Source organism: Akanthomyces muscarius, chromosome 1, assembly GCF_028009165.1.
Source record: "Akanthomyces muscarius strain Ve6 chromosome 1, whole genome shotgun sequence".
Lineage (NCBI taxonomy): Eukaryota > Fungi > Ascomycota > Sordariomycetes > Hypocreales > Cordycipitaceae > Akanthomyces > Akanthomyces muscarius.
The window spans coordinates 5,158,010-5,180,572 of NC_079241.1; the positions used below are offsets into that span (position 1 = coordinate 5,158,010).

The following is a 22,563-nucleotide window of genomic DNA, read 5'->3' on the forward strand; positions in this document are numbered from 1 at the left end:
AGCAACGCGACGACCTGGCTTTGGCTGTTGAGCCCGTCGCTCACTCACAATGTCAAGCGCCAAAGCCACCAAGAAGAGCGCCTTTTCCTGCGAGCCCTGCCGTCGCCGCAAGGTGAGTTTGCCTCGCCCTTGTTTGTCCCTCTGCAGCTGCTGCCAACGCGCGCGCCGGCTTGCACCTCCGAATCCGCCGCTCAACCGACCGCCACGCCCGCACCAGAAATCCACGCCCGGCTGACCACGATTTTTTTTTTGTTGCGCAACAGGTAAAATGTGGTGGCGAGCAGCCCATGTGCCAACGATGCACCTCGCGCAACGATGAATGCGTCTACAAGCTGTAAGTCCCTCTCCCTCGCTCTCTCACTGCCTCGCAGCGCCGATGCCGCCCGCCGGCGCCCACCCGCCTAGAGCGCCTGCCCGCTGACGCCAGCTTCACCCCGCCAGCAACCCCACGCTCTCGTATACCCAGCGCCTCGAGAAGCGCATCAAAGAACTTGAGGACCAGCTTGCCTCTGCATCAAGATCGCCTCCTTCCATCACCGCCTCTGCGCACTCCAGTCCTTCCACCGCCAGCATCGGCCTGCACGATGGTCGCTCCCCTCCAAAGTCCCATCCCGACGAGCATTCCTTTAGCCGCAGCTTCAGCGGCCTCAAAGTCGACGACAAAGGCCGTATCACGTTCGGCAACGGTGCCACCGCCAATGACCGGCCCGCACTGCCCACCTCGAATGGTGTGTACACATCTGCCGAACTCGACCAGTCGATAAGAGAAAGGCTGGTCGCCAATGCGATGCAACAACGCGCCCTCGAAAACTTCTCAGCAACACCCGTGTGTAGCATGACATGGCGAAACCGACATACAAGTGCTAACATCGTCATTACCAGGAACCCTTTCAATATCTGCTCAACGTTCACTGGTGCTGGATTCAACCACTCTTCATGTTCATTTATAGACCGGCCTTTACTCGTCAGTCCACCGTCCCTACGAGATCCGGCAGCCGCTCGACTTACATGCTAACTAAACTGCAGGTGATATGCAGAATATGGGCCAATACTACTCGCACATGCTCCTCAACGCACTCATGTCGCACTCCGTAAACTGGGGCAGAAATGATCCGACTACGCGCCGTCTACTAGACGAGCACTATGGTGGCGGAGAGATCTTTGGCAAACACGCCCGCAGTATGCTTTTCGAAGACATGAAACGCGGGGCTTGTACAATACCAATGGTACAAACTTTGCTGCTCCTCAGCGCCGAGGAATGTGCTTTTGGGAATACGATCCAAGCGTGGACGTACAGTGGTCTCGCCTTTCGCCTCATGGACCAAATAGGCGTTTGCTTTGACGGCCAGCGATATCCCGGCTCTGTTCCTCTCAACGAAGAAGACATCGAAATTCGCCGTCGAATATTTTGGAGCAGCTTCTTCTGGGACAAGATGCTGAGTTTGTACATGGGTCGAATGCCGACCCTGCACCTCACCCCCGCTTCGCCGCCACTTGTCATGTGTACGTCCCGCCGAATACTCACCTGATACTCTCACGCAAATGTGCTAACACGGAGATGTAGACGACGACTCTGCCGAAAATGAGCCCTGGGAGCCCTTTGGCATGCCGCCCGATGGCAGAACGTGGAACTATCCATCTTCCACTGCGTACTCGGCCACCTGCTTCATCGCCATGATCCGGCTTTCGCTCATTTTCAACGAGATCCTGCTGCACATGTACGATCCCGTCATCCCCAATACCGAGAGCGAAATGCTCGAGTGCTTGGCGACTCAAGGCCCGGCGCTAGAGAAGTGGTGGGAGGATTTCCCCCTAAATCTTAAAATGGACGCCGCCCATCTCCCGGCGATTGGACCCCCAACGCATCTTTTCACCTCCAAGTAAGTCGCAGTCGGATTATCCGTGCCGAGCATTCATCAAGATCTGTACTGACAATTGGTCAAGCTGCGTATTTCACACATACAAAATCTTGCTGTATCGGCCAATGCTCACTCGACGATACGACACGGACATCGACGGCCAACTGCCGTGGAACACGTACCTCGTCCACTGCGTAACATCAGCGACTGCCACCATTGCCATTTTCGATCTCTTTGCCCGGACGTACAGCATCAAATACTGCGCCCTGTCGATATCGTATAGCATGTACATTGCCGCGTCTGTGTTCCTGCTGCAAGTTCAAGCCATGCCGAGCGACTTCCAGGCCATCAGACGCTTGGACTATTGCCTCCACATGCTGCACAGAGTCATGGTGTTCAATCCCAGTAAGCGATGGCAGGCTACTTTCCACGAGCGACACGCTGACATTTGGTATAGTTATCGGTCGCTCCACAGATCTCATTTTGAAGGAGCTCGTTGCCATTGGCATCTCTTTCGACGTTGCGGCGGGCTGCCTCGTAGAAACAACATCGCGTCGTCAGCTCGCCCCTCAAAATACACAGCTTTATCAGCGTCCTCTTGAGTCCACCACCGAGTTGGCTGCGCAATCCTCAACTCATGCCTTGTTCTACTCGACGATCGGTGACGATTTCGGAACTGGAGCCGTACATCCGGACGTATACCAGGCGATGATAGGTCTCGAGCCTGTAACGGTTCGATTTTGCACACTGGATGACTGAGCGCACCTTGGCCATGTGCCATGAAGCAAAAGTCACAGAGAGCATACAAGCTCGACAGGTCGTGTCAAGGTGTGGCCCTGATCTGCGCATCCCCGTAGCGAATCGCCGGTGTGCTTTTGGGCAGTTCAACGGGCGCTCGTACAGGCATCCCAGATAGCCATGAGGTTGCAGAAGCCCAAATCGCATCGGGCTCTCCTCTTTAGGCGAGGACGTTCTTTTTATAATGTTCAACCGGGCTGCGCGGGACTGCCCTTGTCCGCGGATAAAGGTGGGCTCGTAATAGACCGAACCACCTAGGCGGGGACGCTAGCTCGGCCAACATCCGAAACCATGGACGCGCAACAACACACATATCGAGCATCAATACGGAAGTTGCCCGCTGGTGGATGCGATGGATGGCTTTCTTCCCAGCCAGAAATGATGATTGGGCGACGACTGCAAGAGATCGCCCGGGTTTTGTTGCACTGCAGCTGTCTCGCCGCTCTGGCGCTCGCGGACTCTTTACCGGGCCACCTGGGAGTGCAAGCGATAATGAGTCCAGCTGAAACGTATAGGACAAAGCAGAGAACAGGGCCACTGGCATGTTTACTCTGTTATGGCATTGCAGGGTTTGCCGCTCTCGGCCGATACGAAGGCCGGTCCCCCGAAGTTAACACAGCCTGATTTTGCCGCCTTTGTCTCCAGACCAGCGCCCCTCGACGATCCGCGGCTGAACATGGAGACGTTTTGTGGCGGCGATCAATCTAAAACACAGGGAATATATACCCACATGCGGAAGAATAGGACGGCTTCAATCCGCTCTAGTGCGGCATGGTTTGCTTGATCCCTCTACCTTTTTTCTTACAGCATGCTTGGAACGTGGGAGTTTTGGGGAAAGTGAATAAGGGGCTGTCTTTTTTATATATACCCATGAGACGAATGACGGACAAGATATTACGATGAATACATATTAGCCTTGCCTTTTTTTTTTTCTGACTTGATCTGGACCCAGGTCGGGAAGCTGAATTTACATCGTGTTGTGTCTGAGTAAATAGTTTCATCAAGCTGCATATACGCAGACTCTTGGCGTCAGCATTTCGCCAGAGTCGGTCCCTCGTGCAACGGCGCAAGGCTGTGAAAGTGGAGGGACGATGGAGTCAAGCTGGGCCCAGAGCATGTCACTGGCTAGTCAGTGTCTGTGAACACCTCTGCAGGCGCATTTTATTCCTTCTTTCTACTCTGCAAGGCAGATGGCGGTGGCTTGCTCCCCAACTCTTGCCGAGCAATCCCAATCGCGTATTTCTCGAGTAGGGAAAAGGGTCAATGAAGAGTCCACAAGAATGAAATCTCTCTCCCTCTGTCTGTCCAGAGTTAACCCTTGTACTTTTGTTTCGGAAGTCCCCGCCCCCACACACTATATTTCTCTATAACCAGAGATCGCGGAATAGGTAGGTAGGGTTTTTTTTTTCAGAAGCGGGCCCCCCCTCCCCCCCGTCGCTTAGCGGCAGCGACCGCTCTGGCAGACCCACTGGCCGGCAGTGATGCGCTCCAGGCCGCAGCAGCGAAAGCCCGGGCAACACTCGCCATCGTAGGTGCAGACATCGGGATATTTCAAGCAGCGGGGTTCGTCGAGCTATTGAGTGTAAAATTGATGAGTCTTTTTTTTTTTTTAACCTTCTACTTGGCCGTCTTTTCTTTTAAGAGAGGAGGAAAGGGTATGGGAGGGAAAGAAGGGCATGGCTGGTGCGCAGTGGGCAGGACAGGCGGGCACCGTACCAGGTTGGCAGCGACGCAGGCCGCGGTGGCGGCGAGGAGAAGAGTGTTCTGCATCTTCATGACTAGAGACCGAGGACAATTGAAATACTGAAAAACTTGTGTTTGGGAGCTTACAGAGCTTACATGTCGGTGACGAATGTGTGTCGTCTTGTGGTTGTCAAATTTTGCAAATCTTCTGGAGGAGGAATGTCCTCTCTCGTACTTTTTCTGTTCGCAGCTGCCACTTGGAGTAGCACTAAATTATAGTCGGATTGCTCGTGCAACATTTCCCGTGAAATCGCTTGCGGCAGGGCTGTAGAAGAATGTAAAAGACGTATATTATGCCTGCCTGGTATCCTAAATAATCTCATGAAAATCGCCAATGTACTTGAAAGTAAATCACAAAAAAGTGACACTGTGTACTGCTATTACTCAAACTTGTAAGAGCCCATCTTGCGGGGCGGAACATGTCGCTGGAACATGGTATCAATCTCGTCAAAGGTGCGATCCTTAAGTTCAGGGATGAGGAACCAGCTTCCGATAGACGCAATAAGGCCCAGTCCTCCAAATACAAAGCCGACCTTGCCCTTGAGGTTGCCCTCATCAGGGTTTATCATGTATGGAATGGCAAAGTTGAAGGCTGTGCCCATGACAGCCTGGGTTGCCGTTGCGAGGGCGATTGACTGGGCACGCAGTGTAGTGCTGCTCGTCTCTGAAAGAATGGTGAAGGCCATTGCACCAAGGGACAAGAAGTAGAAAAAGGCGTAGATCACAGTCAGGGCAGCTTGTGCCCACTTTGCTCCTCCTGTGTGGACAAGGTCCAGAAATCCAATGAGAAGCAGAGTCACAGTGAGGATTCCCATACCGCCCAAGAAAATCTTGCGACGACCGAGGCTGTTGACGGTAAACCAGCTGACAATGTTGCCTGCCAGACCGCAAGCCGTCACTCCGACACCCATGTTGAAGCTAGAAGCTGCCGGCAAGCCGGCAAGCTGGAAGAAATAGCTGGAGAATCCAAGAACGAAAATGATGCCGACAAAATGCTGGCAGCAGAAGATGTACATGCTGATGATGGAGCGAATCATGTTGGTTCCCTTGAAGCAGTCAACAAGGGTGCCTGAACTGGACTTGGCGGCCTCTTCCTCCGCGATTGTCGCCTCGATGGTCAGAAGCTTTGCATCTGCGTCGATACCTGATCCAAACATGCGACGAAGAGACTTCTTAGCCTCTTCACGCTTACCTCGACGAGCGAGATACCAAGGGGACTCGGGAGCAAACGGCAGAAAGACGAGGAAGAATGCTGGAAAGAAGAGCTGGATGGCAAACGGTGCGCGATATGCCCAGCGGGAAGTCCACTCTCCAAAGCCAGCTACAGCTCCGTTGGCGATGAGCTGGCCAGAACCAATGCCGAATTGGACACCTGCCGAGGCGATGCCACGGAAGACAACTGGGCTTAGCTCCGACGACACTAGAGGTGCAAGCGTCAAGTAAAATCCAAGGCCGACTCCAAGGATGAGTTTGGAGATTAGGAAAGCAACCTTGGCAGTGCAGACTATCTGGCCGATAATACCACCAGTTGCAATGATAAGGCCGATGAGGAGCGAGGGTCGGCGGCCAATGCGGTCGGATGTCCATGCGCAAATGAAGCCGCCAAAGAACTGGCCGACGCTGCTGATGGTATTGAAGGCGCTCTGCCAATCAGCGGGAAGAATATATGTTTGATCGCTGGCCCTGTAATAGCCGAAATCGCGGCGGAAGGACTCGACACCAATCATGGCACCGTTGACTTGAGCATCGAAGCCCCTATTAGGCGTTAGAATCACGCGTGATAAGTACCTGCATCTTGGACGAGAAGCAGAACATGCACGAGAGAAGAATACGTACCAACCTACACCAGCCATGGCCCAGTAGAAGATCCACCAGACGAGGGTGGGATGGCTTGTCAATACTTGCTTGACCGTGAGTTCGTGCTCGGCCTTGTTGTCCTCGCGGAGGGCCTCTTTGGCATGGAGCACGTCTTCAACGCCCGAGACGTGAGCCTCGAGCGTGGCATCAAATTTATCATCCATTTCTGCGAACCAAGAACCCTAGTTTCCGCAGCGGATGCTACGGTTCGCGCAATGTGAGGGACAATTGTAGAAGGGTTGAACGTCGTCGGTAACAGGCTAAGGGCCGAGAAAGCTGAAGAATGGCGAGATGAGATTCATTGCAGCTGGTCCATCTAGGGTGTGGACGTCGACGCTTATTTATGAGTCCCCAGCCAAAACTGAGCCTACTATTCTGGCCTTTTGTGTGAACGGTCTCGAATCCATTTGCGGATGGCGCCCACCTCCACCCCAACATTAGGCCAGACTAGTCTGGGCGGCCCAGCCGAGCTATTCGACACACATGCTGCCGGATTTCGATTTGGGGCAGAAGGGGGCAAAATTTCGGACCGACTATTGGCAGAAGGTAAGGGGCTTCAATAAGCCACAGCGTAAGGTAATTCGTTATTCGAGACTGGGAATTGAAGAGGCAACGGATAATTGATTCCGGGAAACGAACAACGGCATCTTGTGGGGTGCGGCAGCCGTGAGAATGTGGAGGGCGAGTCTCCCCGACGGGCGCAAGGAACCACGACTGGCATTATTCGGTGGAGCGTGGCGAGGCGAGACACAGAGCCGATGCGGGGATGAGACGAAACGCTGCCACATGGCGATGGAAGTTCGGGGACGTTGAGGATAGAAACGGAGGTGACGCGAGATGGTGCAAGGGATGAAGCGCAGGAGGTAATGGGGAGGCCAGGTGCAGATACTGTTTACTGGTCGTTTGGTGGGCAGCCCGGTGGTGCAAGACGAAATGCTTAACCGGACAGTGGCCGTTTGACCGCTGCTGGCTGCCAGCTGGCAAGATTGAACTAGGCCTCGACAATTGCATGAAGCCGTTTTTACAGGTCAATCTGCTGATTTCCTCTTTGCGATCCTCGTCATCATCATCACCGTCAACATCGCTATCCATCAAAATCTGTGCCCCGCGTCCTTCTGGGAAACTCATAAGTGCGCTGCTAGCTGGTGGTCGCTTCAGCTTGCCTCCGCAGACACGACGGCCCCCGCATTCCATTTCATCGACGAACGATCACTACCGGGACTGGCATGGCCACACACGACCTGCACGATTCATAAGCCACCGCACTTGCACCGGGTTACAGCTCGAGCCACTGTTCGATGAGGCGTCTCCCGCGTCGCTGGGTCCAGTCCCTTCTGCTAGCTCTTCCCAGTCGGCCAGACTTCCCTGTCGTGGCTTTGTGGCTGTCACGAGATGCATGGGAGTGTAAGTGGCCGCGGGGCAAGCTGTGCCTGCCGAGCCCCTTGTTAGCATCAAAAGCTGGGGAACTTGGCGTTGCGCCGGCTTCAGGACCTGTTCGGCGGCTTCTCCAGACCATCAGCTCCCCCTCCCCCACAGCCTGGTGCCACTGGCTAAATTGCAGTCAGCCCCAGCTCGCCTGACAGCCAGTATTTCAACAGCGAGACTCCCCGACCGTACTTACCGACCCGAATCTACTCTCGCATCCTACTTGGCCATCGCAATTCGCTGCCTGGTTGGGAATCGACACAGATGCTGACGGTGCTCGCACCAGCCCAGCCATGCATTCGCACACAACGGCGCCTGTCTTACCAGCTGTAGCCTCGTCTGCGGCAGCCCTACACCGGCCCCAAGACCCTCAAACTACCGTCTCTCCCCCACAGTCAGGTAGTGCTGCTGCTGACGCCTACCCGTCGTCGCCCACCGACGCTGCTGCGCTGAGCCGAAGACCTGGCAAGCGGCCTGCTGCGCGAGGCACCGCCTTCTATCCCCGAAAACGGGCCAACACGGCCTGTCAAGTATGTCGCGCGCGCAAAACCAAGTGCGACAATCTGAAGCCCAGCTGCTCGTATTGTCTCAGCGTTGGCGCCACATGCATACAATCGCCCGTTGACCTGTCGAGCTTCGACCCGGCCAGTCTCAAAATTCTGGATAGACTAGATGATTTGGAAAGGCTATTGCAGGAAACTGCAACTTCGTCCACGGCCAGCAATCCATCGCCCTCTGAAACTAAACATGAGTCTAGCCAGCTGGGCTACGCCCACAGCGACGACCGCTATTCCCATGTTTCGAATGCACAGCATTCTCCCGACACGGCCAGGCGCATGAGTTCTAACAGCTACAGTCGGCCAAAAGAAATTGGCACAATCAAAGAAGAAGATGGGCCGGAAGTAGGTAGCATTTTGCCACTTCGTGTGGATCGCATGCTTCAATGGCCTCTGTTCAACGAGCATGGGCAGAATGAGCCACTTTGTCGTCTTCCGCCAGACGCCATCTCCACACCGTCTGCGGCACCGTCTGCGCTGGCAGGACTGGTAGATATGGAGTCGCACCGACTATATCGACTTCTCGACAATTTCTTCCTGTACATACATTGCAAGAACCCCATTCTCGATGAAGCATCCACACGCCGCTTAGTCGGCAACGCGTTTCTCAACGGTATCGATTGGTCCCCGGCGTCGTGCCTGGCCATGATCATATGCGCCCTCGGGAGTGTTGCCACGCCATTCGGCGATAGCCATGAAGCGAAGCCTGGCTCGCAAGCATACCAAGACTCGCAAGTCTTTTTTCACGCAGCCCAAAAACGAATTGGTATCTTGCTGGTGAGCTCGGATATTGTTGGGGCACAATGTCTGTTTTTGTCCGGCGTGTACATGATGATGGTGTTTCAGCCAATTTACGCCTGGAGATTCTTTTCACAAGCATTGGCAGCATGCCAGCACTTCCCATTCCTGACTAGGGCGCAGCACATGTCTGGAGACTCACAATTTTCTCCCGATTCCATGGAGATGGGCCGCCAGGATACGCAAGAACAGGCAGTGTATTGGTCGGCCTGGAAATCAGAACGGGAGCTTCGAAATGAACTAAGTCTTCCAGACTTCGACATTGTTCACTCTGGCAGCACACTCTATCCGCCTTTCTTTCCGGCGCCACCTGTCCCACCTGCGGACTCTCCTGAAGGCCCTGACTCGGAAACACAACGAGCCAAAGGCGCTTGGCTCTTTTACTTGGCGGAGATTTCCCTGCGAAGACTCACTAGCCGTCTTTGTAGCGAGGTCACCAAATTACGCCAACAAACTCCCTCCAACTCGGATTTTCTGAAGCTACTAGGCGACATGATTACTGAGTACGAAGGCCAGGCACGAGAATGGTCCGATAATCTCCCTGATGAGCTCTCAATACAAACGCCGGTGGCGGAGGACGGTATTTCTCGATCAGTCCTGCGCGGAAGATTGATCAACCTGTACGAAATGTTCTATTGGCCTTTTGTAATGGCCAGTCTGAGTGCTGCGGCTTCGGGTATTCCTGTGAACGAGCCGGTATCTCGTTTTGCCTACACGGGGTTGGAGATGCACGTTCATCAAGTACATGTCAATGAGCCGGGCTTTTTCCACCGACATCATGGATCTATGTTTATGATTCGAGCCTGTACCAGAAGTGCGTTGGTGCTTGTCGCCGCAGCCAAATCTGGCATTTCAATGCCCGCCAATTGGCAGCAATCTGTATATAATGTGGCTGGGATGCTTGCGTACTGGGAAGACGAGGACCGCGATCTGGTGCAGTGGAGGACGACGTTGGAGAACGAAATAGCCTCGATTTTAGGGCGCTGATCCTTGTCGTTTGCTGACGCAGCCATCAGACAGATCTTGGTATTCCAATTTGCAGCACAATTCAACCGGTAGCTCACTATGCAATGGATTGCTGCCATATCTCGGGACGGCACTTGAGTGCAGCAGCAGTGGGTGGCGCCACTGGGCCTGCATATCCAATGAGTTCGGCTTTAAGTACGACGCTTCCCCGGTGAATATCTGATGGTCTGCGAGCGAAGACTCATTGTAGTGCGGCCGCTTCAGCCGCTAGAGAGGCGCCGGCCGCAGCGGAGCTAGCACCGCGAAGTTCAGCATGAGACCAAACGCCACACCGGACTTTTGTATGAAAAGGACAGTCACGACCCCGGAAGTGCGCATTCGCGGTTTGAATTTAGTGTCCGAGGTCTTCGAAGTGTCCGCCGTGTGGCCGCTCTATAATGCTAGCCAGGACTTACTGTCTACTGCATGGCACGGGCTGTTTAGCTACGATGAAATAATATAATCAAGCCGCCAGCAGATACTGCAAAACCACATGCCAAGCTTCTCGTTTATTTTTAGTCCTTTGGTTCTATTGATATGGCCTATTGCTTGTTGCCGTGGGCTTTGAACTTGTTGAGCTCCACAAACGCATTCGTCGTCTCCCTCGCGCTCGACAAGAGCAGAGCAGACGGGATGACGATCCAAAAGGCGTTGAGAAACACATAGTAGCCGATAAAGTAGTACGGTTCCGGGCGCGAAAACTCGTTGCCGTAGACGAGGAGCTCGTAGGTGCAGGTGCCGTAGTACAGGACGTCGCCGTAGAGCTGGCCGAGCGAGATGACGGACTGGAGCGGGTGCCGCCACGCGCTACCGCGGACGACGGCGTAGGCGCAGAGAAAGGACAGCGGGCCCCAGCAGGCGGCGGTGATGGTCTCCATGCAGACCATGAAGCTGTTGCGGGTGAGGTAGCGCGAGTCGGAGAGGGCGTACTCCTTCCACAGCTGGGAGAGGACGTGTGAGGACGCGCCAATGTGGTGCTCGTGGCGGGCATAGTGGCCTGTGGAAGCCAGAGGGTTTGTTAGCCTGTCGATTCGTCGTCGTTGTCTTTCTCTTTGGGTTCAAGCTGGGTTTCGAGAGAAAAGTTGAAAACATGCCTTCCAAACCAAGGTGGATGACGCCACAGAGGACAAACCACAGCGCCGTGGCCGTTTCCGCCGCGGCGAGGGACGGCCGCACGCGGCGGATGAGGAGGAAGCAGGGCACCAGAATAGATGTGAGCGTCGAGGTGAAGATGCCGAGGATCTGCACCGTCGACAGCGTGTTGGCGACGTAGCCGTCAATGGCGACGCTGGGTGGATAGTACGAGTGGTTGGCTGCCATGATGGTGTGTGTAAGTCGCTTGGATACGGAAAGAATTCAAGGATAAATTGATGCAAGTTTGGGATGACTTCTTTCGTTGCGAGAATAAAGATATTAGACGCCATGACACAATATATATCCCACACTTTTGTCTCTGTGTTTTTATTGCCCCGTTCCCGTCGAATCTCGAAGGGACAGGGCTGCCAGATCCGAGATCGTATTCGTTCTGGCTAGCGCCGGGAGGCTTGCAAACGACATGGCGTGATGTTTGGAGGCCCGGATCCGAGCCGGATCTTTACAAAAACGGTAACAAGTGAATGATGTTGTGGAGCAATCACCCTCCAATACGCGTAAAGACATCGGGGAATTCTTCTTTCTACGAATCAGTGATTGGCTGATGACAATAGGAACTCACAGCGATTCGCGGTTGTGGCCAAGTCCGACGAGCTCCACACGGGGAATCCTCTTCGGGGCCGAGGACAGCGGATAGAAGGTCTTTCTTGTACATGCAAGTGCCGCAGAAACACTTCTCGTATCTTGTCGTACTCCTTGCTTGTTTGTATGCTTGAAATAGTGAGTCAAGAAATCGCGACAAGTCCTTCCGTGTCACCAGCCCGATGAAATTGGACGACTGCTCGTCAACCCGGGCAATGTAGCTCGCGCCCAGCTTGCTAAACATCTCCACGGCATGCTCATTGGGTGCTTTCTCCGACACGCACGCGGGGTTCGTGTCCATCAGACCCGAGAGTTCTTCGGTGACAAGCTCAACGAGGCCGCCCTGTTCCGCGCAGACGTCCTTGTCCGTGGCCGCAACACTCGCGCCCAAGTCGTTGCCCGAGACGCAGCCGCAGCAAGTTCCGCCATTGTTGATCCATGATGAGTCCAGGCTCCAAGATTTGGTCAGAGCCGGCCTGCGCAAGCTTGCTGCGAAGACGGCACACATTTGGCTTGTCTCCGGGCGTGACTCGCAGCGTCAGCACCTTCACCATGGCGCGGCGGCAGAAGAAGCAGTGCTCCAGCCAGCAGCTGCTTCTTCCCGCAGCTGTTGTGCTCCCGCAGCTTGTCCCACGGCCTGCTCAGCGTCCAGAAACGGGTGTCCTACCAAGCTTGCGCGAGATCGTACGCGCCGTCTGCGCTAATGTAGTCGGCGGACCCCATTTCGAGGTCAGGAAGGCCACCATAAAGGGCAGGATTGTAGTTGAAAGGCGACGAGCGCCTCGGCGATGTCAATGACGCACGCGGACGAGCCAGCCCTGCTCCGGCTGCCACCACCGATCCAGGCGTGCATGCCAATCGCTGTTGTCGCGGGAGACTGCTTCGGCGTGGCTGCTCTGAACGAGGGCGCGGAGCCAGTCGATTGTTCCATAGCCGCTGTATGGTACGAGAGAGGGCTTTGCGCATGAGAGCTCATTGCGTGCTCGAGTTTGGTTGTCTGCACTCTAGCCATGGAGAAGAAGAAACAAGTTAGACATCGTTTCCTTGCCGCCTTGGTGGGGTGTAAAGTTACACCAAGTGAGGGGTGGTCTCGGATGTAGGGCGTCGCGGTTCCTCGCTCGTCGGCGGCCTCACGGTACAGAGCAAAGTTTAGAAGTACACGGATTCAGAGGATGGATATTCAGATAGACTCATTAGGAGATTGGATCGATGAATTCGAATTTTGTTTGTTGCGGCTTGTCGTCGCGGAGTGCAGACCTGGGGGCAAGACATGCGATGACTGTCCAGATTGCCACCAACAACGATGCATGGTTACGTGAGCAGACCTTTTCAAGGCTTCCGGTGCGAAAAGTAATATTGAAGAAGTATTAGGGCCGCAAGAGCAAACGCTGCATTCTACTCCGGGGTTGAACAACGAGCCTGGAGCAGTAGGCTTACACGGGCCTTGATTCCAAGGCGCGCCGCCAAGACAGATTGAAGAGGCTGTCCATTATTCAGAGTATTTCCAGACAAAGTTGTTAGATGACCATGCTATGACACAGTCGCAGTATAATCTTCCTTTGATTGTATTTTTTCTCTTTTATTTTTAATTTTTTGCCGTCTCATACTTGCACGATTGGCCATTTACGTACCAGTTAACCAGCCAAGATTTGTCACCCCGCCATGCCTACAAGTCTCCACCAAGCCAAACCGAGCCCCTGGAACCTTGTCGCGGGCAAACAGAGCTATTTGGAAGCAATGCCGTCATGAGGCAACTCACCTTCTCCGCCATCAACCATTCTTGATTCCAATCGCATCCCGTCCTCATCCGCATATATCAAGCCCATCTCATCCTCTCCTCGACCTCTTTCACCCTCACCCAACAACAACGAAACACCACCCACTCACCAATACACCATCCAACTAATATCCATCACGCCATTGCCAGCGGCTCCATTTGTCAGAGAATACAGCTCTCCCCCACCAAGCTGTTTTTTTTTTTTGGCAAAATATCCACCAGTAAACCTCTCAATCGGTTTATTTTCCTCCTCCTTTTTCTTCTTCTTCTTCTCACCAGCATGCCATTCACGTCCTTTGTCAGCCGCTTCTTCACCCGCTCCTTTGGCCTCTCGTCGCCCAAAATGTCCATTGCTCCCGAGGGCACCGGCGCCGCCGCCACTTCCACCCTTCCCGACGGCGCGCAGCTCTGCACCGTCGCCGCCGGCTGCTTCTGGGGCACCGAGCACCTCTACCGACGCCACTTTGCCGGCAAGGGCCTCCTCGACGCCAAGGTCGGCTACATTGGCGGCGACCTGACCGATCCCAGCTACCGCGCCGTCTGCGGCGGCAAAACCGGCCGTACGTCTTGGCTCCCGTCCCTCGTTCCTCCGCTTTCTTCTGTCCCGTTCTTCCGCAGAACAGATCGCTAACCAATTGTCCACACAGACGCCGAAGCCGCCCAAATCATCTTTGACCCGAAGCAAGTCTCGTACCGCCAGCTCCTCGAGTTCTTCTACAAGTTCCACGACCCCACCACGCTCAACGCTCAGGGCCCCGACACCGGCCCGCAGTACCGCTCCGCCATCTACTACCACGACGCCGAGCAGGAAAAGGTCGCGCGCGAGGTCACGGCCAAGGCCAACGAGCAGTGGTGGAAGGGCGCCATCGTCACCGAGATTGCGCCCGCCGGCAAGTGGTGGACCGCCGAGGAGTACCACCAGCTGTATCTCGACAACAACCCGGCCGGGTACGAGTGCCCCAGCCACTTCCTGCGACCCTTTAAGCCGCTCGAGTGACTCGCTGCGGCGGAAAACGAAAAGAGCAAGCTGTAAAGAAGAGTTGAGGGGAGAGGGGTCGATAATGCTGGGTTGAAAAAGGGCCATTGAGCCGATGCGCTGGAGAGCGCCATCTTGGAACCTACGGCGCGAATTTAATGAACAATATCATATATATAGTTAATGACTAAACACTACATCTCGAACCAATTGTTCTCGTCCGTTAACAAACCTGATTTAAAATGTGTCACCCAAATCAACCTTTTTCATCCGGCAAGCTACTTGCTTGCCTCACGATATCTTGAACTCGCCGTGGCTAAACTTTCCTCTTTTTTTTTAATATGTATAATTGGTATATGTCTAATTTTACAACAAAGGAATATCAAAGCTTCCAGTTTTTAAAAACACAAGGGTAGCAGCTTCTGCAAAGAATGAGTGGAGAAGTGGTTATTATTCCTGCGCCAGTTCCCTCTCAATTCCTGCCTCTGCCCTTCACACGCCTCTCTCCCTTACTTGCGGCGCTGGTTCATCGACAGAATCTGCACCATGCGGATGAAGATGTTGAGAAAGTCCAGCTCCAGAGAAATACTCTCATTGACAGGATCGCGCTTCATGTAGCCGGCCTGTGCCAGACGCGCGTGGTGCAGCACCTTTTGCACGTCGTACAGCGTGAAGCCGCCAAAGACGGCCAGGCCACCGTACAGCCAGATGCTCTCGGTGAAAGCGAGCGTGCGGACGGCTGTGACGGGAAGGAGGAGCGGCGCAAAGCCAGAGGCGGCGACAATGGCGGCGCCGGCCAGCAGGGGACCACCAATGTACAGGTACTTCTCCTGCTTGGCGGTGGCGCCAACGACGGCCAGGGAGCCCATCATGGCGACGGTGTAGAGGCCGGCGCGGGCGAGGAGGGCACCGGGGACAAATGCGAGCATCGGGGCGATAAAGGCGGCCTGAGTGGCGTTGAAGGCGGTCCACAGGGCGTACTTGGGAACATAGCTGTAACGCTGTTAGCGGTTGCTGTTTTGTGCACCTGCCAAGTTGATGTAAACTTACTTGTCGGGGCTAATGGAGCGAGTGCCAATCATGGTGGCAAAACTCAGGGCCAGACCACCAAGACCAACCACCCATGGGTTCGTCGTCATGATGCGGTACACGAAGCCCGACTGGACCATCTGGCGGGCCGTCAGGGCGATGATGCCGACACCCAGACCCGTATGCAGGAATGTGTTGTTGAGGTACTCGCGCTCGTATACGGGCATGCCGCCATCATCGCGTGTCTCGCGGTTGAAGACAATGTTGATGGCCATGAGCGTACCGCCAAAGATGGCGCCGCCGACCAGCAGCTTGCGGGTGCCGCTGCTGACGCCAGACGTGGCCGCCTGCTCGTAGCCGCTGCGTGGGCCGCCATTCTGGCTGTAAAATCGCAAGCCGTTTTGGCGGAAAAAGGCGCTTCGGGTCGTCGTCGTCACGATGCGAGACGCCGTCGTGGGCTGCTTCTTGGCCGCCACCTGGTGGAAGCTGCGGGCGGGGGCGGCAGCGCGGAGGATGGAGCTGCTGCTGGCTTTCGTGAGCTCCGGCAGACGCTGCGCGAGGCGCGCAGGGCCTTGCCGAATACTCAATGTAAACGACATGGTTGTGTGTTGTGTGTGTTTGTATGATGCGAGATTGGTGCTCGGATGCGATTCGGACAGAGGTAGGATGACGATGTGGGCGAGGTGGGAATAAATATCGTTTTGCCTCAGGCCAAGCTTGTGCCTGCTGCGATGACGAAAGCGACAAACGGCTTTGTGTGGAAGCTTTAAGTCTGGGTCACGTGTGCAAAGTGGAACGCAGTCGAATCTTCCTGCGAGCGCTCGCCACGCTCCGCCCTCCGCCCAGCCCGGCGGCGTTTGCAGTGACCAGTCCCCAGTTTGCTGTCCATGGCGGACCTCTCAGCGCTTCGCTCACTGAAACTGGCTTGTGGCCAACTGTCGCCTGGCATGGCCGCTCCACGTCTCGCATCGAGGCGGCGGCCGGCCCGTAATGTCCGCTCCGTAGCCCGGGTCTGCCCTAGCTTACCACTTGGCCGGTCCAATTCATATTTCAGCATTCTATTCAGTAATCGATCAATGCATTATAAATTCCAATTTGTAGATTCGAGTCATATTATCGTAAATATTATATCCAATTGGTCCCCGTCTTCTACAAAAAGTACAGCTGTTTGGGTATCATCTCCCTTTTCTGTTCCCTAACCTTGTAAGTCATGTCATCCAGCCCTCCTCACCTTGACTCTATCTCAGCCCAAGCGAGCCCTTTTCCACAATAAATTTCACAGGCTTTCGTGTTCTTCTTTCCATTCCTCCTAGCCCTGAGCGTCGCGCAAAGCTCGATGTGCTGGTGAGCTTATTAACGCTCATCACCTTGGGTCCAAAGCTCGGCGGACTGAAGCTCGGCGCTTCGTCCTCTTCGTCTGACGACCATTCGCTCTGTGCCTGAGTCGAAGAGCCCCATTTCATAGGGCCGCCACTCCGGAGCCAGCCTTCTAGGTTTCGACATTGGCTCACGTCAAGCCAGCCCAGCCAAGTACATTCCTTGACCAAACTCTCCACGCCCTTTCCAGTCACCCGCACGCACCCACGTACGCTCAGGCCTTCCAATTCGGGTAAATGCAACGCGATGGTCTGCAGGCTGGCGTCACTGACCGCACTGCCGCAAAACGCCAAGCGCAGCTCACGCAGTTTTGGAAGTCCGAGTGCTACCACTTCTGTCGCTGTATCCGATAAAGCGCAGCAGAATGAGAGGTCGAGGTGTGTCAGACTCTTGGCAGCATTGACCAGCGCAACGATTGCGTGATCAGATAAATATGTGCAATCTGCGAGGCAAAGCTGCGTCAACTTTTCGAATTTGTATTGCGCCCAAGACTGGAATCCCGCATCTGTTATGGATGTACATCGTGTAAGTGAAAGTGAACGTATCCGGTCCGATGCGTGTGCGGCTAGGTGAGCCATCGATCGGTCGGTGATATGTTTGCAGTAAGAAAGGTTCAACGTATTAAGCTTGGGGCACCCAATCACGGTGCCCGGCGGAGGAGGATTCTCGTTGACCGGTTCGGCGTGGTGTCGTGATCTCGACTTCTTGTTCGAATGTGGCACGACCCTCTTCTGCATTGTTGGTGAATGCTCCGGAACCACCCAACCGACGACACGTCCGAGGAGGTTGTCGCCGACTTTGCGGCAGTTGCTCCAGTCGACTTCCTGTAGCTCCTTGGCGTTCTCGCTCATATCCAGAATTTGGCTGGCCGACACATCCCACACTGATCGCATCTTCCAGGATCGGACATTCTTGCCGCAGCTCTTCCACAGAGTCGAGAAGCCATCGTCGCTAATATGAAAACAATTGTTGAGATCAACGCTTCTCGCTCTGGTGCCAATGAATGGTGCCAAAACTTGCGTAAGAACCTGATCCGTAACATGCCGGTTGTATGTGGACAAGTCAACGTTTCGGCATACATCTTGATGCGTCGTAATGATTCGTCGCCAGTGGCTATTCACAATGCGAAGTTTGAGTAGCTCGACAACGTCAAAATATTCAAATATGCGGACGAGAATGGGGTCGGAGAGCACAGGGCCTGTTGACCCAGATACTGGGCGGGAGCTTCTTCTCGCGCGCTTTGAAGGCAGATCAGAGTCGAGTGAGGTTCGTGAAAAGGCAAATTTGAGCGTTGTACCGTCTGGCGAAGGTAGACCACCGTTCAATCTGCTGGAGTGGTCAGGAGTTGGAATAGGCGGCGCCAGAGAGTGACGCCTTCTGTTGCGCAAATTTTCCATGTTGACGCTCAAGAAGGGATCAGGATCCTTGGGCTCCATGCGATCTGAGTCATCTTTGGTAGGTGAGGCCGGCTTGGATGAGTTCGTCAGCGTGAGGTGTGGCGGCTGTGGCTTTGTAGGTGTAGATGGTGTTGGTGGGTCAGAGTATGCTGAACGAAGTTTATCGTCGGCATCGGTCATTTCAACGTCGTCTCCTTTCTGGTTTAATCTTGTTCGGGCTGTTTCTTCGACCTGGGCCCTGATATCTGCCGGGCACCGGCGCCAGAGCTCATCCAGCGTGTCGCCTGGTATCATCAAGCATTCCACGGTAGTGATCGATCGCACAGTGGCGGTTCTTTCTCGCGAGAGTCCCAGACTAGAGACCTCACCAAAGTATTGGCCTGCTTTGAGTCGAGGTCTCTTGGGAATACGCATATCTTTGTTTGACGAGTCTTTGGCGGAGTGGTGGATGACCTCGGCCTCTCCCTGAACAATGAAGAAGATTTCGCTACCAGACGTCCCTTGCTTGACGATGTCCTTGAAGGGCGGGTACATTTTAGGTCGGGCGCTGAGGCCGAGGAAATGGAGGATCTCGTTGGGGAGGTTGGAGAAGAGGGGTAGTTCGCGGAGAGTATGGCGAATGTTGACGTATCCGCTGCCAATGGCGCTACCAACGGCTGGGTCCTCAATGATGCCTGGACTCGGAGATTTGCGCTTTTTGGAGTTTACAACGGTACCATCTTTGAGAGCGCCGGTCTCGCCTCGCGACACCTCGCCGGGGGCTGCGATTCGTGTTCCGAGTTCGCCGCTGGGAGACTTTACTAGAGAGTTGCCTTCTTGTCGCTTCTTCTTCAAGAGGGTCAGACGCTCCTGTGCTTCTTCGCGAATGGCTTGCTCCATAAGCGGAAACTTGGGCATGATTGTCTGCAGGTCCTCCTTCTTCAAGATGAAGAGTAGACACTTTGTTCTGGCGACAATGGTGGCTGTTCTGGGCACGTCCATCAAGACACCAATCTCGCCAAAGAAAGCTCCAGACTTGAGCTCCGCATAAACTGCCTCGCCATCCCGAGAGGTGACAGCGACGACGCCGCGGACGAGCCAGTACATGGCCTTTGCGTCGTCTCCCTCGGTGACGACATGGTCGTTTGCAGCTTGAACCTGGGGTTTCAAGTGGTTGCCAATTTCCACAAGAAAGTCTTCAGGTGCGGATTGAAAGAGTGGAAATGACCGTAGGCGATCCACCAAGTCGAGGGGCATATCACGAATGGTAGATGCTGTGAGGGGTGAGGGTCGTATGGGGCGGGCTGGATTTGTCTCGACATTGAAAGAGCGAATGAGGGAGACGGGGTCTCCTGAGGCGCTGGGCGGCTGATGGTGAGCCAAGGCTCTGAATGGCGACGAGGAGCCAGAGGAACGATTCCGCCGCATTGTGGATGCTGGTATATGAGGCGACAAAGGGCGAGCGGCCGAGTTCCTGCGCTAGAGCTTGAGGGCTCGGGAGCGCAGAGTGGCGCCTGCGGGCCGTTTGCTTTTAGACAACAAAGGGCCGACTGCAAGCGAGGCGTTGGCAGATGCTGATCGCACCGTGGGTAGCTGCAGCGTATATATCTGGGGAGCTAAGGCAATTGAGAGTCCGGCTGTGGCGAGTTGCGCATGCTCCTTCCAGCTCTTCTCTGCCAGTTATAGTGTAGATTCGAAGGTCCGCGACAAGGGCGCTCTCGTTTTCGAGATGTAGGTCTGGCTGTCGAGATGTGGACAAGAGGATGCGCGGCGATCTGGGGCGTGACACAGACGGCAACTTGCGTCGGCCAGCTGACGGTTGCGCGGACACTGGTCAGAGGTATCGTGGTGAAGACGAGGATACGATGGAGCTCATGGCATTGCCAGGCGGCACGGCGAGGAGAGAAATTTGGATGTTGAGCTTTGGATGCTGGAGGCAGTTGGGCGCAGCAATGGTGACGTGTGTCGCGTGCGATTCAAGCCAAGGTCGTCGACTGTTGTTGGTAAGCCCGGGTTAGCTTAGGTACATGATGACAGGCAGACCGATCCTGCTAGGTAGACGGCAGCACTGACAGGTCGTGGGGCTTGCCTTGGGAAGAGGCACGGCAGAGGTCAATGACGGGCGCCAGGTGTTGGCAGTGGAATCGGTAGCCTCGCTGGAAAATCAATGCAGCAGCGCAGCGAGGAAGAGAAGATGAGCCACAGAATGGGAATGTGGGAGGAGCTCGAAAGGGTAAGAGCAGGTATCGGCGCCGGCGGTTGGAGGAGGGGTCTCTGCGTCAGCGCCAATAGTGGTCAAGGACAAGCTGGGCTGGCGGCCTAGGTAGGGTACGGTTTTAGGCTGATCGTCGCCCAGTTCGGGTTGATTTGGATTAAGCCTGGTGCGTGTGATGTGTGCAGGCAGGCACAGGTTGCAGGCCCAGGCGAACTAATAAGAGCGAGGCCGGGCTCTGCAGCGTGGGGCCGATGTGAGGAGCAGTGGCGGCGGCAGGGCGCTGGTGTTGGCGTTTGGCAGTGTGTGCTTTGTAAAGGAGAGGCAGTCGGCGATGGGGCGATGGGGCGATGGGGTTTTGCAAAACGCTGCAGAGTGAGAAAGGCTTGATGCGTGTAAAGGAAGCGGTTGTCCGCATTGAGGATGTGTAGAAAGCTTAACCTGAGGAGGGGAGGGCAGGGGAGGGGAGAGCACAATGGTGGCAGCTGGCAGCTGGCAGCTGGCAGCTTCCCAGGGAGACAGACAACACAGACAGCTGGCAGAGGGCTGAGTGGGCGGGCGGCGGCTGGTGCCTCTAGCGAGCGGGCTTTGGAGATTTCTGAGGGGACTTATTTTGGGGAACAGAGTGGGGGACTGGAATTATGCTGAACTTGTCGGCCGCAGCCTATCCATCTTATACCCATGTGGTTGTGCTGGCATGAAATATCTGAGATGAATCTGGCAGCATTGTACATTCATCAGATGCAACATGCCTAATGAGTCGGAGGCAACCACAAAGTGGCTCTCGGCGTGGCAAACATGTCGACCCGGCTTGCTGGGAGACTCCATGCCTGTCGGTGCAGCTCACAGCCTCTCCCAGGCCTAGGTAGGTACCTTAGGTGGTCCTGCAGCAGACAGCCTACAGGCACCGTGGCACTACCTAGCACTCCTACAGTGGGTTGAAGGTAATTCCGAGCGAACTGCCACCAAATCACCATACATTAGCGCTCGGAATTACCTGGAGTCACTGTAGGTAGGTAGGTACCTAGGTACAAGGTAGGCCGGCGGGGCTTGGAAACTTCTGTTGGAGGCAAGGAGGGGCCTTTTCAGAGGAGAGGGGCGCCGCCTGGAGGGGCTCCTTTTCCAGGGGTCGCCGGGGTAAGGTAGCGCCTTCCACTCTGTTAGTCCAGTGCCTAGGTGCAGAAACGCCCTTGCAAGTTGCACCCCAAGACAGCGCCGTAGCACATGCTCAGTTGCCAGTCTCTCTCCACCTCCACCAACTTCAAACCCACATGGATTTCCCCTCTGCTGCTCGCTTGCGGACAGTATCTCGGGAAAAAATTGGACTATTACGATCGCGATGGCGTTGAGAACCTTAATCGCGAAGCGCAACTCATGACACGGCGACGGAGACTTTGAGTGTTCTACACAGCCTTGGCAGCATGCCGACGAGAGGTGCAGAAACCACGGAGGCTCAGTCACTTGCGATTGCCACCATACAAAGACCGCAAATGTTTCCCACCAAGTCCAACAATAGCCGCAGATCTACTCAGAACTAGCATTATTGCCGACGGTAGTTATCATCCACCATGTCAAGCTGCACAGCACCGACTCGACCAAGACATTGCTGCTTGGCAGCGAATATACCTATCAACGCTGGACCGCTCGCTTTCTCGTACTAGTTAGCGTTAGCTACTCTGCAACGAAACACAAGATCATGCAAAAGTGGTTTGTAGCAGCGTCCCGGGCCGCGTAGCACGGGGCGGCGGCCCCGGCCTCGTGCAACGACAATCGCATCTGGCACCAGAAACCTCATGTTTGATGCGAATAAAGATACTTGGACATCAGAGAACAAAGCAAACCCCTGATCCCAGCAAGCCCAGCAAGCGCTGCTACCAGTAACTACCAGTAACTAGTTAACCCTCCCGTTCGCAAATAAAAAGCACAGGGCGCATGCTGGCCCGACGGCCTTGACGCACGACCAGCAACCCCTGCCGAGAGAAGCCTGATGGAACGCGCCTGGAAACTCCGTCCCGCCCTGCCGGGCCTACTGGTACCAAC

General features: G+C 55.0%; 8 protein-coding genes across 8 annotated transcripts; 2 read left to right on the forward strand and 6 right to left on the reverse strand.

Annotated features, from left to right (window-relative positions):
* Positions 1-49: 49 nt before the first annotated feature.
* On the forward strand, positions 50-2,461 carry LMH87_006744 (uncharacterized protein; the record flags this gene model as incomplete). Its single annotated transcript, XM_056204680.1, has 9 exons — positions 50-112; positions 264-334; positions 442-826; positions 883-964; positions 1,027-1,503; positions 1,565-1,880; positions 1,945-2,264; positions 2,317-2,322; positions 2,451-2,461. The coding sequence occupies 9 exons, from the start codon at positions 50-52 to the stop codon at positions 2,459-2,461; spliced, it is 1,731 nt and encodes a 576-aa protein (XP_056060012.1).
* A 2,319-nt stretch (positions 2,462-4,780) lies between these two features.
* Positions 4,781-6,421, reverse strand: LMH87_006745 (uncharacterized protein; the record flags this gene model as incomplete). The annotated part of the gene is made up of 2 exons (XM_056204681.1): positions 4,781-6,155; positions 6,237-6,421. The coding sequence occupies 2 exons, from the start codon at positions 6,419-6,421 to the stop codon at positions 4,781-4,783; spliced, it is 1,560 nt and encodes a 519-aa protein (XP_056060013.1).
* Positions 6,422-10,584: 4,163 nt separating this feature from the next.
* On the reverse strand, positions 10,585-11,362 carry LMH87_006746 (uncharacterized protein; the record flags this gene model as incomplete). Its single annotated transcript, XM_056204682.1, has 2 exons — positions 10,585-11,039; positions 11,137-11,362. 2 exons carry the CDS (start codon positions 11,360-11,362, stop codon positions 10,585-10,587), a joined length of 681 nt encoding a protein of 226 aa, XP_056060014.1.
* Positions 11,363-11,752: 390 nt separating this feature from the next.
* On the reverse strand, positions 11,753-12,499 carry LMH87_006747 (uncharacterized protein; the record flags this gene model as incomplete). The annotated part of the gene is made up of 3 exons (XM_056204683.1): positions 11,753-11,905; positions 11,952-12,252; positions 12,444-12,499. The coding sequence occupies 3 exons, from the start codon at positions 12,497-12,499 to the stop codon at positions 11,753-11,755; spliced, it is 510 nt and encodes a 169-aa protein (XP_056060015.1).
* Positions 12,500-13,833: 1,334 nt separating this feature from the next.
* Positions 13,834-14,550, forward strand: LMH87_006748 (uncharacterized protein; the record flags this gene model as incomplete). The annotated part of the gene is made up of 2 exons (XM_056204684.1): positions 13,834-14,113; positions 14,201-14,550. 2 exons carry the CDS (start codon positions 13,834-13,836, stop codon positions 14,548-14,550), a joined length of 630 nt encoding a protein of 209 aa, XP_056060016.1.
* Positions 14,551-15,038: 488 nt separating this feature from the next.
* Positions 15,039-16,157, reverse strand: LMH87_006749 (uncharacterized protein; the record flags this gene model as incomplete). Its single annotated transcript, XM_056204685.1, has 2 exons — positions 15,039-15,522; positions 15,580-16,157. The coding sequence occupies 2 exons, from the start codon at positions 16,155-16,157 to the stop codon at positions 15,039-15,041; spliced, it is 1,062 nt and encodes a 353-aa protein (XP_056060017.1).
* A 639-nt stretch (positions 16,158-16,796) lies between these two features.
* On the reverse strand, positions 16,797-19,739 carry LMH87_006750 (uncharacterized protein; the record flags this gene model as incomplete). The annotated part of the gene is made up of 1 exon (XM_056204686.1): positions 16,797-19,739. One exon carries the CDS (start codon positions 19,737-19,739, stop codon positions 16,797-16,799), a length of 2,943 nt encoding a protein of 980 aa, XP_056060018.1.
* Positions 19,740-20,145: 406 nt separating this feature from the next.
* Positions 20,146-20,941, reverse strand: LMH87_006751 (uncharacterized protein; the record flags this gene model as incomplete). Its single annotated transcript, XM_056204688.1, has 3 exons — positions 20,146-20,305; positions 20,385-20,467; positions 20,741-20,941. The coding sequence occupies 3 exons, from the start codon at positions 20,939-20,941 to the stop codon at positions 20,146-20,148; spliced, it is 444 nt and encodes a 147-aa protein (XP_056060019.1).
* Positions 20,942-22,563: the final 1,622 nt, after the last annotated feature.